The sequence below is a fragment of the Larus michahellis genome, chromosome 4 (assembly GCF_964199755.1).
Source record: "Larus michahellis chromosome 4, bLarMic1.1, whole genome shotgun sequence".
Taxonomy (NCBI): Eukaryota; Metazoa; Chordata; class Aves; order Charadriiformes; family Laridae; genus Larus; species Larus michahellis.
The window spans coordinates 49,590,316-49,608,076 of record NC_133899.1 but is presented as its reverse complement, the minus strand read 5'-3'; the positions used below and the strand labels follow the sequence as shown (position 1 = coordinate 49,608,076).

General features: G+C 42.0%; 1 protein-coding gene across 1 annotated transcript in view; it reads left to right on the top strand.

Moving 5' to 3' along the window:
• The window catches only part of LTK (leukocyte receptor tyrosine kinase), a 107,674-nt gene that overhangs the window by 79,396 nt on the left and 10,517 nt on the right, over window positions 1-17,761 (top strand). The window contains 12 exon segments of the mRNA XM_074584600.1: window positions 4-105; window positions 1,279-1,461; window positions 1,997-2,095; window positions 2,592-2,744; window positions 3,493-3,603; window positions 4,266-4,452; window positions 5,318-5,408; window positions 7,840-7,904; window positions 10,415-10,544; window positions 12,940-13,037; window positions 15,652-15,744; window positions 16,348-16,449. Coding sequence (XP_074440701.1) covers window positions 4-105; window positions 1,279-1,461; window positions 1,997-2,095; window positions 2,592-2,744; window positions 3,493-3,603; window positions 4,266-4,452; window positions 5,318-5,408; window positions 7,840-7,904; window positions 10,415-10,544; window positions 12,940-13,037; window positions 15,652-15,744; window positions 16,348-16,449 — 1,414 coding nt within the window.

Below are 17,761 nucleotides of genomic sequence, written 5' to 3'. Positions count from 1 at the left end.
AAGCCTACCTGAAGGCTCAGGACAGCTCTCTGGATGACGCACCCCTGGAGCAATTTGAGAACAGCACTGCAGTGCCTGGAGTCAGTGGAAGGACTGGGGCAGCAGGTGAGACGCAACAGCCACACAGTGTCTGAATCAGATGGCTGAATATGCAAGTTACAGAATCACAGAATCGTAGGTGTTGGAAGGGACCTCTGGAGATCATCTAGTCCAACCCACTGCCAAAGCAGGGTCACCTAGAGCAGGTTGCACAGGAATGCGTCCAGGCGAGTTTTGAATGTCTCCAGAAATGGAGACTCCACCACATCTCTGGGCAGCCTCTTCCAGTGCTCTGCCACCCTCAAAGTAAAGAAGTTCCTCCTCATGTTTATGTGGAACTTCCTATGCTCAAGTTTGTGCCCATTACCTCTTGTCCTGTTGCTGGGCACCACTGAAAAGAGCCTGACCCCTACAAGTTGTCTTGTAGGCATGAAGCGAGGGGCTTCTCTTTGGTCTTTTGGAGTTTTTCTGTGGCAGTAGTTTTTAGAAATACGCTGGTAGTCTATAAAGGATGTCTTCTTATATGGTGTGTCACCAGATAAAAAGACAGGTGATGAGTGTTCCAGCACAGGCTATTCCATAGGAGGGCTCCTCTCTTCTTTGAAATGATTCAGTGAAAATGATATTTGGGGGATCGACCCCAGTTCTCCACACTAACAATGGCCTTTGAAGAAAAGACTTTTTCCCTGTTACTCCCCTGAAATCCTAATAACAAGAATTATATTGTGGGAATCATACCAGAAATGGAAGATTATTTGTAATCTTGTAACAGCTGTAACAGCTAGAATCCATTCCTAAGAAACAAAAAAGTCCAGCGGTTGTCCATCGCCTGCTGTAATAGCCTTTTAGAGGTGCTGCTAGAGGGAGACGAGGAAATCCAGTTTATATTTTATTTCCCTGGGGAGCTCAGCATCTCACATGGCTGGAAGCCCTAACCAGTTATCCCGAAGGGGATTGGTGGGCTCCGTATTTCCCTAATGCCACTATAAATTGGTGCTAAGGTGCTGGTTATGCAGCATGTACCACAGGTTGTGCATTAGGTTTCCACTTTGTTATTATCCATGGAAACAAGGAGCTTGTCTGTATATTCTCTTATCCTTAAAAAAGGAGTTAACTTGAATGCAAGCACTTAAGAAATTAAGAAGGTCCAATTTCTGTCTCTCTACAGTATCTCTCCTACTGTCCTCTGCTTGTGCCTCACTTGTTCTTGTTTTGTTCTCTCACTCTCTGACTGTGAAGGTGGCGGTGGTGGCTGGCAAGATAAGACTCTGCTTCCTCAGGCTGGGAAGTCCCTTCTGGAAGGTGGAGAAGGGGGTCAAGCTTGTCCTCAAGCACTAGCCAAGCTCCAGTGGGCCACCTCTGGTGGCTTTGGTGGAGGAGGAGGAGCTTGTACTTCTGGTGGAGGAGGCGGAGGCTACAGAGGTAAGTCTGTTGGAGGAATAGTCATGCTGTCTAATTTTGTACCCTTCAGAGTACCTGCAGTTAAGGGCTAGAGCTCTCAGAGCAGAGGTATACTACCGCAGAAGGTAATTCACAGATACTTCAAGCTGAACCTGCCCCACTCTCCACCATCTCTCTTTACTTGGGGAAATCAAGGTTTTAGAAGCGTTCCTACCTGATTTAGTATTTGGATTCAGCACAGCTTCACCTCTTCATTTGTCCCCAAGTTGCTCGTGGAAAATATTCCATTTCTTTTTTCTATTTAAAGCAAATATATTTTTACCTTGCTGAACTGAGAAACCTACATTGGAATAAGTCACTTCACTAGCCTTAGTACTGGCTTGGCTAGGTCAAGTGAGTGTTTATCCATCAAGGATACTATACATATTAATATATCCCTGGAAGGTTGCAGAGTGACCCCAGGTGATAAGAGCCAGGAACGAATGCAGCCCTTCAAAGGCATCACATTTTTGCAGCATGCAGCACTGATCGGCTAGCCACACTCCTCTTTCCCCAGGGGGACACGCCTCTGATAATGATGATATCACAGCTGGTGGGCAGGATGGCATCTCTTTTGTGAACCCCATTGGAGAGATCTTCTTGCATCCCCTGGCAGGTACAATATACTACTACTAATTCCTCACAGTTCTTTTCTTCCTCCTTTTTCCTTCCTTCTCTCTATTTCCTCTTTCCTGCTCCCTCTCCTTCTGTCTTTGCTTTTTATGGATTTCATTCAGGCATATTTTACTCTGCAGGCGAGATCTTTAGCTGTGGTCATTTCTTTAAATACATCTGTAGTGCTCTGGTACCCTTTTTGTCTCAATCTCTAAGCCAGGAGAGACACCAGTCATCAAGTTCAACTGAACAACCTCAGTCCCACATGTTTCCAGGTCAATTCATTTCGAGACCTCTCTGTTTGCTTGAGGGACCCAATCTCTTCTTCCCTCCTGGCCCCTCTAAGGTTTCTGGCATGTGTCCACACTGTGTTGGACCATCTGCTCTGCTAGAGAAAAGGAGAGAAGCTGTAGGTACCTACTCTATTTTTTTCCTTAGCAGAACAAGATAGGAAAAGCTAAACTAAACCCACCTGTTGTGTCTGGTTCCTCATTCAGCCATGGAGAGTCATGGTGAGGTGGAGGTTCAGATCTACCTTAACTGCAGCCACTGCCACTCAGACAACTGCAAGCGGGACCCTGACACCAACCTGCCAGTCTGCCAGTGTGAGATGGGGGCTGTGCTAGCCAATGACAATGTCACCTGCACTGGTAAGATGTGGAGCTTTATCCTCAATGGATAATGTCTGTATTCTTTGTATCATCTCTCCTCCTGGCTTTTTTGATCGTCAAATCCCCAAGTTACAGCTGGTGGCTCCAGTATATACAGCGTTATGAGAAATGTCAGTCAAACATTTGACTGAAAATTACTGATGTCCTTTCCTTACACACTGAGCTGCATCTCTATCAGCATCTCAAAAATTTAGGTTTAGATTAGGTAGAAGGTAAAATACCTGTAAAGAGACACAGTGTAAATTTCCTGAATAGGCACAGTGTGTCAGATATTTAAGTGTGAATACCTCTTCGGTATAACATACCACCTACTGCTGAGTTATTTAAGCCACAAATTACTTCCTTCCACAGCAGTTTCCCACTGTGCCTGTTCAGCTGATGCCTGGTATTCACTATTGTTTCCTGGCACACTCTCTTGCAACTCCAGAGAATCATGACTGTAGAGTTTCAACTTGGGAGCAGTGGTGTTACCGATTAATAAAAAGCTGGAGAGTGGATAAGCAGTCTGTGTTTTATCAGTTAGTTTTCTATCTTAACAATGTTTTAAAAATTATTTAGGTATTTTTTCAACCTCCAGGGCTGTAGAGGGATGTGCTATAATTTTTATATGATGGTCTGACCATGATCTCTGTGTTGTTTTCTGAAATAGAAGCAACCTTGAGAGGCATGCTCTACAGCAGCTTTGATTGTTTTCTGGTTAATGCACCTCTGTTTTTTGTTTGTGCAGTGCCCCAGAGTCCTGTCCCAGAGGGACACCTTCCTCTCCCGCTCCTCCTTGCTGTGGTGGCTGTGATTGTGGTGCTTGGAATGATCCTCACTTGTGGCAGCCTATCTATCAGTAAGAACACCTTTTATCACCCTTTGACTTGACCTTTCCCAGTTAGATTAGACAAAAGGAGACCATCCAACCACATGCTTCTACTTTTAATACTTGGAGCCAGTGTTGTGGTCTCCCAAATTGATGAGAGGGACAAGGAGAAAGAAGTCATAGGAAACATCACCACCCCAAACATAATCCCACAAGCATAATCCCAAAGGACAAGAACTGCTCTGTTCTAGTGTTTGCTACTGAGAAGAGAGCTTGGAAAGCTGTTTTAGCAGGCAGTTCTTTAGCAGCCACTGCTATATAGGCTGAAGTCACAGACTATTAATGAACATATAACTAATTCAGGAAGATGGTGTGCTTTTTGGGACTCGATGGCAGCAAGGTGTCTTGTGGACCAGCCTTTCCTTAGCCAATGTACAAAGAAGCAGAGGAAACCTGAGTTGCTCCCAGGTAAGCAGGAGTAATACTCTGCTGGAATAAGACTGTTTACATATCCAGTATTAAATCACTACAGAGCATGGAGAAGAGTGTGATAATGGTAAGCTAAAGATACTCCTTGAGCATTTATAATTATGGAGGTGTTTTCTTTCTGTTCTGTGTGACCAGCATGGTCTTTTCTCTCCAAGTGTTGATCTTAGTTGCACGTTTTTATATGCACGTCTCCCCATCCCCAGTATATCACCTTAAGAAGCAGCAGCTGGAAGGAGCCAGAGCACGACTGCAGAGCCCAGAATATAAACTGAGCAAAATCCGCACATCGGCCATCATGACAGATTACAACCCCAACTACTGCTTTGCAGGGAAGGCTGCCACTCTGAGCGAGCTGAAGGAGATCCCACGGAAGAACATCTCTCTGCTTCGGTAAGGCTTGCAGCAGGGGTTGCTTTCTGGCACAGGACAGGAAAGGCAGCCTGAAACAAAGGCAGAGGTAGGGCTCGCCTGCTTGTTTTACTCATCAGCAGGTATCCAGGATGAGAAAATGAGGGCCACCTGTCTGACTAACTGGAAAGCACCTAGTCCAAGCCAGCCAAAATACATCAGATGTGACGCTTACTATGTTCTCAAAGATATTTTGATTCCATAAAGTTCTCAAGTGGAAGTATAATTTTATGAGTGTTCTGTTCCATGTTCCCACACAAAGCACAGGGTATTTCACCTCTGTATTTTCCTATGATGTCCTGCATCACATTTGACACCTGGCAGTAACTCTGTTCCAAATCTGTAGCAGTATTTCTTTTTCAGCATTTCCTGTCACAAGGAAATTTCCCGTCGTGAGGAAATACATGCTGGGTTGCTCTTTGGTTCCATACCATCCAGATGATATTGATGAAAGTTATGTAAACTTTAGAAGGAAAGACCGCATTGTTCTTACATGCTGTCTTACACCACCTCCTGAAGGCATCAGCTTTGCAGCTACCTTATTCTGTTCTTCTCCAGTTCTTTCTTGCCTTGCTGTTGCCATACTTGGTGATAGGGCCTTAGGATTGAGCAGGCTGCTTTATTTGTTCAGAACCATGTTTTAGTCACAGTGACAGAAAATACTGAGAAGTTCTTTTCAGAGGCTTTGAGATGAAAACAAAACTCTTGTTGATTCCATGTCTTAGAGCAGGTTCTATTCCTATTCTTCAACTGGATGAAGAGAAGAATCTATGATTCTACGAGAAGAGCTCAGCCAGTGCTGGATCCAGGGGTGTAGTAACATCTGTTCTCTCTTTTTGCCTTCTAGGGCCCTAGGACATGGTGCATTTGGTGAGGTTTATGAGGGAACTGTGGTAGGCATTGCAGGGGATCCCAACCCTCTTCAAGTGGCTATCAAGGTCAGTACCCACAAATTTCTTATACAAAAACAATTACCTGTAAGAGACAAATTATCTTATTAGTATTCCAGTTGGAGATTCACGTTCATCACATGCATAATGGCATATGTATGTGTGTGATGCAGGTTTCCACACATTACTGCATCTGTGAATTATAAAATTTTATTTTTAAGCTGTATGGCACTAGCAGCAGGTTGAAAGTAAAGCATCTGTTTTGTTTGCTGCATGCCTAATGGCTGTAAAGGCTAATCTCTTTTGAAAGCCCCATTCCCATTGCTCAGGAGAGATAGAATCAGTGCCCTCAGATGGGAAGCTGTGTGAATTAGTCACCTGGAGACTGCATAATGTGATTAGTTAAAAGAACGAATTCTCTTTCAACATAAACATAGCTCCCTTGAAATCAATAGAGAGCCATCAGTTCACCCCAGCGGAGAATCTGCCACAATGACTTTTCTGCTGCAGTGATTTTAGTAGATGATACCAGATGATCTTTAAGGTCCCTTCCAATTCTAACCATTCTGTGATTCTATGATTTTTATAGATCTGAGTAGCCAAGAAAAAAAGAAACTATAGGCAAAAAAAATAGCAACAAACGGACATTTTGGGAGCATTGCCAACTAGAAGGGGGTTTCTAAATCTTGTATAAAGAAAAGAAAGCCCTGGCAAATATTAGTATGAAGCATTTATGTTACAGCAAACAGTAAACATGTATAGTAATGCTTATATAGTATTACTTCTGCATTTCAGTGGTTTTGAATGCTTTGTCTTAAGTTTTTCATATGACATCACCATATTTAAAAATGTCTATTGTTTCTTAATTACATTTCCCTTCTACTGAGAGTAGTGTTTGTCTGCCATATGTGAACTTTCAGATAGTCTTCAGATAGTCAGATAGTATTGCAGCATTAAATATGCTGCTGTGAATATATATTGTGATATTGTGTTAATTTCCATGTCATTAATGGCATGAGATAAGAGGCTGGTTTTCTGTGAAATTACTGCTGTTGCCTCAGGATTTGTCACTTACTCAGCCCTGATGTTAAGGATGCTCATAGCCTGCTTTTGTTCTTTTATAAGCTTGTGCCTAAGAGAACCAAATCTACTTTGAGTTCAGCCCAAAACGTAGATTGCATTAATAAAAAGAAGTTCTGTTGTTATTCATCCCATCTTTCAAAACCCTCATAAAAAAAAAAAAAGTGAAAGGATCGTGTATTATGGCATTTCGTTATGAACCCAGAGCAGACACTACCAAGCAGCTGTTATGGCCCAGCCCAGTTTCACAGTCCAGACTGGAGAAAGCACCACAGCACAGAGACAAACAGAAGATCAGCATGTTGTTCAGTTGTGATAATCCAGTGAGGATGTCAGCAGTTTTGCAAGTCTCAGCAATGACGGCTACTTGTTAGAGCCCTGTCTGCCCACTTGTTCACCCAGTTGCCTGTGAAGTGGACACCCTGAACATCATCAAAAAGCTGCTTTTCTCACTGTCTAGAAACTGGTAGAGCGTCCATGGGGCCCAAGCTGTGGCTGTGCTCATCTCGTTCCATGATGGAGTATATCAGTCCTGATCCAACTTTGCAAAAGAAGCAGGTGCAGACTGGGGATGAATTAAAAAATATATTTGCAACGTACTCCACATATTGTTTGTGGGTATTGCACCAATTTAATAGATCATCTGCACTGTCCTGTGTGAAGCAATTGCTTATTTGAGATAGCAAAATGCAACCCTGTCTTCTGTAGCCCACACTGCTGATGACAAGAACTGTTTCCATGCCAGCCTCACCATGCTGAGCAGTAAACGTCCCACCTCTCTGCGTGCAGTTTGGCAGCAGGTGTTGCACGCAGCTGTGGCCAAAGCATCCCGTAATGTTAAAATAGTGGGCACGGTAGCAGGCACTGCTTCTACTGCTGCCTGTGCTCTCAGTTCATGTTTATCAGCGGCAGATGCTGTCCAAATCTGCTGGCAGGAGGGGAAACCAAAAGGCCACATGACACAATTATTTAAATCATGTGACTGTATGTGTTCTATAACATGGAAGCATGTGCTGCAGTGTGGATGTACAGAAAATGGAGAATAAATTAACCCCTGTCATTTTAAAGTGCTTACTAGATCTGTAATTCCCCAGCTAATGCCTTTCTTGATGTGTACCTGAAGCTATTTTGCTCCAGAACACAGCACATAGTTAAATGCACACAAAAAATTTCCAAGTAGATCACCAGTTTCCTGTTCTAACTTTAGCTACCAAATGGGTCTTGTGCAGTCCAATAAATTGAGCACTAAAAAGATTAAGCGCTCCTAGTAGATTCCTGAAGTGATTCACATGTTACATGCTTGTTCGTGTTTTTTATTTTCTTCTTTTTCCTTTGGTGGTCACCTAAATGTTCTCAGTTCTTTGGTGGGATGGTCCTCACTGTCTTTACCTCTCAACAGACCCTGCCAGAAGTCTGCTCTGAGCAGGATGAGATGGATTTCCTGATGGAAGCATTGATTATCAGGTATAGTTTAAGGTTTTCATACTGATGGTGGGCAGGGGAAAAAGGAGTAATGCAGGAAATCAGAATTATTAATCCACTTGCTGGGGTTCAGAAAAGAAATCCAGCCTTATTTTTCACCAGATGGTGTTTTAGTAGCATTATGAGTTACTGGTTTCATGTGTTCAGCTCAAACAAAGTAACCAAGGGTCTTTTGTTGCACATCTGTTGTGGTTCAATGCCAGTAGGCAGCTGAGCCCCACACAGCAGTGGGATGGGGAAGAGAATTGGAAGGGCAAGATTAAGAATTCATTCACTACTTCCTCTCAGCAGGCAGGTGCTTAGCCATTTCCAGGAAAGCAGGGCTCCATCACGTGTAACAGTTACTTGGGAAGACAAATGCCAAACTCTGAATTACTTCCCCCTTCCTCCTTCTTCCCTCTGCTTTTATTGTTGAGCACGATGTCGTATAGTATGGGATATCCCGTTGGTCAGTTGGGGTCAGCTGTCCCAGCTGTGTCCCCTCCTAACTTCTTGTGCACCCTGGCTGGTGCACTGGTGCAGCTCCTCGCTGGCAGGTGGTGTGAGGAGCCTTGACGCTATGTAAGCACTGCTCAGCAATAGCTAAAATATCAATGTGTTATCAACATTGTTTTGATCACAAATCCAAAACATAGCACTATATGAACTACTGTGAAGAAAATGCACTCTCTCCCACCCAAAACCAGTACAACATCTCAACAAAAAATTCTGCTGGTTGATTCTGCTGGTCGTGTTCAGAGGACTAAAAAGGCACAACATTTTTGTAAAAACGTGTTCTGCATTTGAAATGTTTTCCTTTTCAAAGAATCCCATTGCCCTTTTACTAAGTATAAATCATGTCCTGAAGCCCTTGCTAAAATAAATTTTCAATGATGAAACGGAAAGCAGTAGGAAAGCTAAAGATTAGAGCCACCTGTGCAGCAACTCAGAAGGTCAGTCCCTGCAAGACCAGCACCAAGGTGGTACAACACAGGCTTCATGCCAGGGAGGTAAGTTTTTAGGCTTGGATGCAAGGGCAAATAAGAGTTTTTATAAGAGCTGGTTTGGCAGCTGACAGAGAAGGTGTGAAAAGCTTTTCTCATTGCGGTTTTCAGGCAGTAGCTAAGCATACGTGCAGACTTTTTGCTTCTCCTCTCTGCAGAACTGTTTGCCATAAGTAAGTGCTTTTTGCAGTGAAGGTCCTGGGCTTTTACCCTTTCTTTGCACAAAAATAGCTGAGTGGAACACTCTGAAACCTCTGCAGGGATAAGGGTAGTGAATATGGCTCTGCGTGTGTAGCTTGCACAGATGGAACACAGCCCTTCTCCTAGTGTGGCCACTTCTCTTAGATGTGTTCTGGCTTTTGATGTCTTTGCAAGTTTGACAGAACCTTTATAAGGTCTCATCTGCACAACACGCTGACAGTGAACTATGAGATATATCAAACCTGCCTGGAAAAGATAAGAGAGCTATTCTTCTTACTACCTGTACTTTAAGTATTCCAGTCTTGGAATTTACTTCCTTAACCCAAATCCATAAGCTTAAAATAATAATATAGTCAAGGGGGACTTTAAAATAATAGTATAGTCAGGGTTGATTGTAAGCGATCAGAATTTATGCATTTTTAATTTGTGCAGTATGAAGTTCCTCTTCTAATTGACTGTCCCAGCTCATACCTAATACCTAGAGGCTGGTTTTCTCCTATTAAAGCATGAATCTCATGACATAGTGCCACTTCCTAAAGTCTGCAAGAACTTTGGCAGCTGAGCAGGAGGTAACACTGATGTATGTTTTTTCAAAGAGCAATTTCAATTGATTATAGAGTGCTTTGATTCACTTAGTAGCACATGACTCTTTCTCTTCCCCAAATTCCTCTCCGTTTTTAGTTCCTCTGTTATCCAGGTAATCACTATCCAAGGGAACATGCTGCTTTCTAATGACCGGGTCTTACTGAGCTTCTTGACAGTCTCAGCTTTCTTTTGTCAGAGGCAGAAAGCCATTGCATAAGCAGCTGCTGCAGTAGGTTATTAGCTGAACCCCTCTTCGGAAGGCTAAATGTTGAACTGAGTCCACCTGACTAGAGAGCAGTATATTTAAAATAACCAGTGCTGACTTAAAATCCTCACTGGTCAGGATTTTGTTTCACAAATGCTAATAATATTTGCATATTTGAAGTGCTTAGCTTTCTTTTCTCTGTCATGTCACCGCCATCTTTCAGTCAGTGTGTCCATTAAATTCTCTCTTCACAGACAGAAGACTCTACTTTCAGTTTTTCATAATTTGTATTGAAGGCTTTTCATGGGTAATGCAAGGCATAACCCTGACCTTGGGGCTGTCGTAATCAGAGGGGCATTTTGATATGGCTGAAGTAGGAATTTGTTTGGTAACTTGTACAGCATCAGGATTTGCTTCAATCCAGGTTGTCAAAGCTCCAGGCACAGTGAGGGTGATGGATGATGGCCGGGTACTAATGCTGTCTTTCTCTTCCATGTTGCTGTGATCTTGCCTTTCAGTAAGTTCAATCACCAAAATATCGTGCAGTGCATCGGTGTTAGCCTACAGACGCTGCCTCGCTTCATTCTGCTTGAGCTCATGGCTGGAGGAGATATGAAGAGCTTTCTTCGGCAGAATCGACCCAGGGTGGTGAGAGAACTTCCCTGCTATGCTTGTGGTTGATTGCAGTATGACTGGTTTTATTATTTTTATGAATTGGATAAAGGCACTGAAGCCAAGTAGGGCTGGGTGTGTGTCCCAGCTCCTACAAACTTCTGGGTACATACATCTGTTTGCTTGATGTAAGCAGATGTCAGTGAGAGAAAATGAAAGCAGTGCCAGAACTCCGATCTATTGGTAACTGAGGAGGAAAGAGTAAAATTTTGTCCTGCCATTCCAGAGTTCACTGTTAACTGGGCTACAAATTAAGGGGCTTTCTTTCCTCAACGTCTGCCTTGTTTTCTGTGCGCTGTGATGGTGTGTGAGGAGCTGCAGTTATAACACTGATATACAGTAATGGGACCGTGTGGAGGTGCACAAATTTATACTAGCTGAAGAGCTGATCCTGCATGTAGCACTGTGACAGGGATTTAAATCAATGCAAATGAAATGATCAAGTCAAATATTTTTGTTTAAAAAACCCCATCTTTATAAAAAGCTGTCATGAGGGGTTTTTGCAAATTATCTCTGATTCTGGTTGATGCCAACCAAGTACAGTGAATATTTGGAATTAATTAGTTTCAGTGTTCTTATAATGAATAGCTGATTCCAGCTACGTGTTCTTGCTTCTTAACGGTGTCATCCTGGACACCTCTGTTAACAAAAAAAAATAATCTCTGCTTGAGTGGAGACTTAAAAAAAAAAAAAAAGAGTTAGGTCTGATTCTACATTATTTCTTGTATTGAGGTGCTTATGCTGGCTGCCTACAGGGGCAGGCAGAGGCTGACTGGTACCTCAGATATTCCCACACCACATGATGTGGTTGCACAGCTTCTCCTCCACACAGACATACACCCCAAATAGTTATGATAATATAGCTTAATGTGTGTATACTCCTATGCTGGTAATAACATGTTGCTAAAAGATCGAGCTTAATCTCTTCCTCATACAGGAGAGTAAATATACTAATTAAATGCACTTACGGTGGTATAGCAGCACCCAGATGGAGGAGTTTGTATATCTTTATTTTTGGCATTTATAGTGAAAGTGGTGCAAATTCTCTGAGCAGATAAAGTCTGTGGGCAGCAGAGAATAATAAATACTCTTATCTGAATATTATGTATAGTTCTAATGTAATGAACAGTTATGTCTTAAAAATCACGTGGAAACAAACCTGCTGCTATGTTAGCTGGTATGCTAGCAGATAGCAAATACAATAGTTGAAGTCCCCTTAGTACTCAAAAAATGTCCTGTACACCTTTTCTGAAAACAGAACTAGCTCCATCATTAATGTATTTCATGACAAGTTTCCCTGACTGCAGGGAAAATGCGTGTCCATCGCAGTCTTCTGACAGAGGGATCCCAGAGCAGAGATAAGGTCTGGATGTCTGTGGTTCTGTTTCTCCTTCTTGCTCTTCATTTCCTCTCCAGAAATGCCTACTTTATAACAACTCTCCCTGGCAGATGTCCAAGTGCTTTGTACAATAATTTTCCTAGCCAATAAAAATAGTGCTCAATGGCTGTAGTGTATGTTATGTGGTTTGAGCATGAGAAATTACAGCGATAACAGCATCCAGAAATAAAAGCCTTAAAAAGAACAATTTATTTCATATCTCTTGGGCTTTTGATCAGCAGTGTAGTAATTTCTCCCCACCCTTCCCGAGAGCAATACAGAAGTTCCTGGAGAAACACCAAGGAAATTTCCCTATGGGGAAATAAATTATGGGATGAAAATAAGCAGGGCTCCTGGAGAAAGATTTCTTTATTGTTCTGAGTTAGAGAAGTGCAGATGGTGAAGGGCTAGTACCAGTCCTGGAGTCCTGTGGTAAAGCCATCCCTTTTTTTCATACTGCTCCTGAGGGTAATCTCTGTCCTTCCACACGAACGGACAAGTTGATGAATGCTGACTGCTGGTGCAGAAATGTGCAGTCGTGCATCTTTTGCTCTCTCTCTCTGACTTCATGTGGTAATTTCTGTTGATAATTTGTTAACTCGGTCTTTAAAAGTGGGTGGGGTTTTTTTTCTCTCCCATCACACCTTTTAAACCTGCTTGTCTTTTGATTTCACAAAGTCCAATACTAGTAGGGAATAGTTCTCTCCCACGCCCTTTCCTAGACTGTTCAGGCCAGGCCGTAAATCTCTTGCCAACTTGCACTGGTGCACTGTGCTCAGAACTGAAATCTTCTGAAAGTTTTTTGGCTTAAATAAGAGTTGACTCATTTTCTAAAACTTTACTTTGATCTGCTTATGTTCCTCTTTGCGCCTGACTGATTTAACCCTTCCCCCAACCTGTATGTATATCTCTCCCTTTCCACGTCCCCTTCCTGAACTATATTCTTCTACTGCGTTATTCTTCCCTTACCATTTTCTGTGTGTCCTTTTGCAGAATCAACCATCCACGCTGACAATGCAGGACCTGCTGAACATAGCTAGGGATATTGCCTGCGGCTGTAAATATCTGGAAGAGAATCATTTTATCCACAGGTGAGGAGAAACTGTCCTTTCTGATGTATCTTAAGCTGCATGAAGCTCACACAGTTCCTATTTGCAGTGGATTAGACAGAACTAATCTCCAAGGGGGAGACAGAGATTTCCTCTACCAATACAGGCCTGTGCTTAGATGTCCGGGTTGGTCCTACTGTTTTTTAGTAGGAGTTAGGCTCTGCACTGCTCTTTGCACTGCTGGGGAGTAAGGAATCTTCTGTTCCCAGTGAATGCTTTCAAGTGTTAATTTTCAGGTGCCTAAAAGGTAGACACATTTGAAATTAGCCCTGTTGTCCACTAGATGGTAGTGTCACTCTGTGTCAGCTTCTAAGTAAGGTATTTCTCACTTTTCAGATCTCTTTATCTTGACTTAATGTTTTCCCTATCCCATCAGCACAACGTAGACCATCATTTTTGAGCCATTGGCTGCAGAAGGGTAGAATAGGGATAATAGGAGGTAAAAACACAGCTCTAAGGCTTCCTTCCCAGCTCAGTGGCTGACCTGCCATGTGGTCTTGTGGAGCCCGTATTTGTCTGTTCACACCTCTTTTTCCTCTTTTGTAGAGCAAAAAAATGTTGCTATGTCAAGCTTCAAATAAGAATAAAATATAGAATAGGTAAAGGTTATTCTAGGTAGCCTTTTAAAATTCCCAGTTGGATATTGGACTCTTTTGCTTCTGATCAAGTGTTGTTCCAGCTCATAATGTTCTCAGGCATAGTGTGCAACTGAATTCCTTCCTGAGTATGAACTCCATGCTGAGTCCAGCCCTTTTGTGTAAAGCAAAGGAGAGGCCTGCACACAGGAGGGTCACACGGGCTCTAACTAAACTGACGTGCAGCCTGGAGTTAGGTAAGACGACAACTGATTTTACCCCCATGAAGAAGCATGTGTGCATACGCACGATATTGCACAGAGCAAAGAGGCAGAGCCAGGCAAGAGTGGGTGGAGACTGGAGAAACTGAGGGAAACAGGTGGAAAGCAGCAATTGGAGTAAAAAGCCATGAGACTGAGATACAGAATGTGTTATAACTTTATGATTAGAGCATCTGAGACAGTTTTCCTTTATATTGGAACAATGAATAAGTTCCTTTGAAAAAAGGATTACAGTTTTTTGTCATTAAAAAAGAGCAGTAAGAGCATGCAACAAATTTTGGCTCTTGTATCTCCTAATAAGTACATGAGAGGATCAGTATTCTAATTGGAAACTTCAGAGTTAATCGCTACAGCATTTTTTTTTTTAAATCCTTACTGTAATAGTAATATCCTTCATTAACCTCCATCCACCCTGATCTATTGAATTTCCAATAACGACCAGCTTGTGCTGCAAGAAGTCCAGTAGAAACTCAAGAGAAATTTTCTCCACAAGTGTTTTATAAAACTAATTTGCATTTCTGCTGTCAGGTAGATGTTCCCTGGTTTTCTTATCATATGTCACTGAGCCCAGCACTCATCACATAAAGCTTCTAATATTTATGTCAACAAATGGACAGGTCAGCTGTTATTACTTAAGACCAATCTCCATTTCAGGAGAGAAGTGGAAGAAACTAGTGCCTGACTCTTAACAGCAGCATATCGGTTTTAAAAAAACTCTCTGGGTCAGTTTTTGCACTGTTATATCTCTAGTATAAGCAGCCTGGGAATGGACTTGGTTTGTTTTAGCGAGCAATTCAGGGAATCAGTATAGAAGGAATTTCATTCAGGTTCTGTATTTGTTAATGATGTCAGTATTACTTAGAGCAGATCAGGAAGGGAAGAAGGTTATCGCTACAGATAACAAGTATCCTAAGGAGGAAAGGTAATGTAGTGAGGTTGTGGAGATGTCTCTAAGGGCAGGTCTTGTCGTGGAGGAGTCACAGCTGATGATGAAGAGAAAGCTGAGCTTGACTTCCAAATCCTGAGGGTTTTTTTTCAAGGCTGGCAGTGGGAAGAAACATATGAGTTGTTCAAGGAGCTCATTTTTCTTGGCAGTCAACAGGACCCCCACAGTGCTATGATTTTTAATGAGTTCCTTTTCAGAATGCGTATTTAAAATGAACACAGATCCTTCAGTCTTGGCCATGCAGTCATCACTGCCATTTGTCACATGCTAAACCTGCACCCAGCAAATGGCTGCTCCCATATGTAGCTTTGCTTGGTTCCGCAGGAGATACCCAGAAGCAACAAAGCAACAGTTTACCGAATGCGGTCCTACATTGACTTTTCAAGCAGTTTACTAAGACTACCCAACTGCTGGAGACACTGCTGCAATGCCAGTCTTAAAAAAAAGATATGACAGATTTCTTTCTTGCTCTATAAGGTGGTTGAAAAAAAAGAGGTTGGATCTATCCCTGGTCTGATACTGACCCTGTTCTCTGCCTTAGTGAAAGGAGATGGGAGTGGGGAACGCTTGGAAAACACTGGGTAGAAAACGTAATGTAAATGCAGGTTAAGAATTGTGGTTAATAAAAAATGATAATGTAGCTGGCATTATTTCTTATTTTTAATAACACCCTTCTCATTTGTGTAAAGATGACTCAAGTAGGACTTGCAGGTCTGGTTCTAATATTCTTTCTTTATTCCTTTAGCTACTTAAGAGTTTAGAATTATAACTAATAATTTATTTGTATTTTAAAGAGATATAGCTGCGAGGAATTGCCTTTTGACCTGCACTGGAGCAGGGCGAATAGCCAAGATTGGTGACTTTGGGATGGCCAGGGATATTTACAGGTAGGTGAAAAAGGCCATTTCAGTTCCTGTGAATAACTCGGTAATCTGTATCATTTTGACTGGTTTGAACTGTCTCATGGAATCTGAAGCAGTGTCTGAATTTGATTACCGTTTAACTAACTGGAGTTAACAGACTGTAAATTAACACATCTATGGCTGCTAGCCAATAGGCTTCAACTGTGTTTATTCCAGACTGGGCTCCAGGGAATACTGCAAACACATGTGGACACTAAACCAAGCATAGGCAAATTTATTAGCTAGTTAATCATAAATAATCTTAAATGTAAAAAAAAAAAAAAACCAAAAAAAAAACACACAAAAAAACCCCACAACCAAAGAACAACCATAATTCACAGTTTATGATGTCAAGAAGACTTGCTGCATCAGCACCTTGTGCAAAGCCTCAGTTTCCATCCCAGTTGCAAAAAGGGGATAAAATACTGCTTCAATGCACTATTTGAGTTGATGACTTTTCTTTTTCTTTCGTTTGGCCCCCATTGCCGCACGCAATCCCCAGCTGCTGTTGCTGTGGTGATAAGATCTTTTATATATCTGAGCCCTTTCAGACTGTGTGGCATTCTCCATGCATTTTATCTTTTCCAGAGCAAGTTACTACCGCAAGGGAGGAAGAGCCATGCTTCCTGTCAAGTGGATGCCACCAGAAGCTTTTCTAGAGGGCATTTTCACCTCCAAGACTGATACCTGGTAACAAATGTCTTTTAATCACTTCTGCTACTCAGTGATAAGGGTAAAGAAATGGACTGCCCGAGAAAAAAGTCTGCTCAGCAGGAACCTTAAAAAATGTCAGAATTTCCCAGAAAAATATTAGAAGTTTTCCCTCTGCATTCAGTAGAAGCAGGGCTAAAGAATTCTGAATAAGAATTAAAAATCTATTGTAAATGGAGGTGCTAAAAATTTGCTATACATACAGTGTCATGTAAAGGCAATCAAGAAGTGAAAAGAGAAAGCAGTTTGGATTCCCAAGAAGTCTCAGTTAAAAATCCAGACAAATACCATCAGGCACTTCCCTCAGTATCTGCCACTTAGTTTGTATCAGTGACAAGGCCTGATTCTATATCTTGTAAATGACACTCTCTGTACCACCCAGCATTACTCTTTTGTATATTTTTTTTCTGTTGTACATAAAATGACAGCAAATTTAATCAGAAGTCCTTGCTGGTTGATGAGGAAAAAATATTGATTCCTCATGTAACTTGGTCTTTCTTTAAAATAAGCACCCCCTCAACAGTGGCACATTCCTGCACAGGTGCTGGGGAATGGAAGCTTTCCAGTTGCTTAAGAACGCCTCTCTCCCTGTACAGTAGATGCTTCAATATACTGTACTGAGACGTTCCCTTAAATGCCACACTGACCCAGTTTCCTGAAGTTGTTAGTGATGCCGGAAGACAAGGGATTGCTTATCAGCACCTAACTGTGAGCAGCCAGTTCCTGTACTATAATAAGTTATAAGCTATTGTAAGTAACATGCGTGTGCTGGAAATTTCTTCCACCTTTGCAGCAAATAGTGACTCTTAAAATTCTGACCCAGCTGAAGTCCTGGCAGAACCCTCGTGACTCCCCTGGGTCTAAGTCACACATTATTCTCAGTGGCACTGCCTAACTGGCCCGTGGGTGTAAAAAGGGAGAACAGCCATACCATGAGAAAAAATAAATGCTGCCGCCTTTCACTTTCACTGGATGTCTCTTACTTGATCTTATTCTTGAGCATCCTGTTCCCAAACACTGATTCAAACATCTTGAGTCTTCCCAAGTAAGGTAGGAACCTCCATGCCAGATCTAACAGTTCTTTTCAGTTAGACCATACATAGCAAAGGGTGCTCCGACATTTCCTGCTCTAGAAATAACAAACGCAGCAGAAAGAATAACTTCAGAGTTAGTCAAATATTTTGAAGCCTCTGCAAAGCTACTTTCATAGCTTGGGGAAAGGTTGTAATAGATTGGTCTTTTATATAAAAGTTGACTCATAATTACGCTAATTGTAACTAAAGCTGTGGTT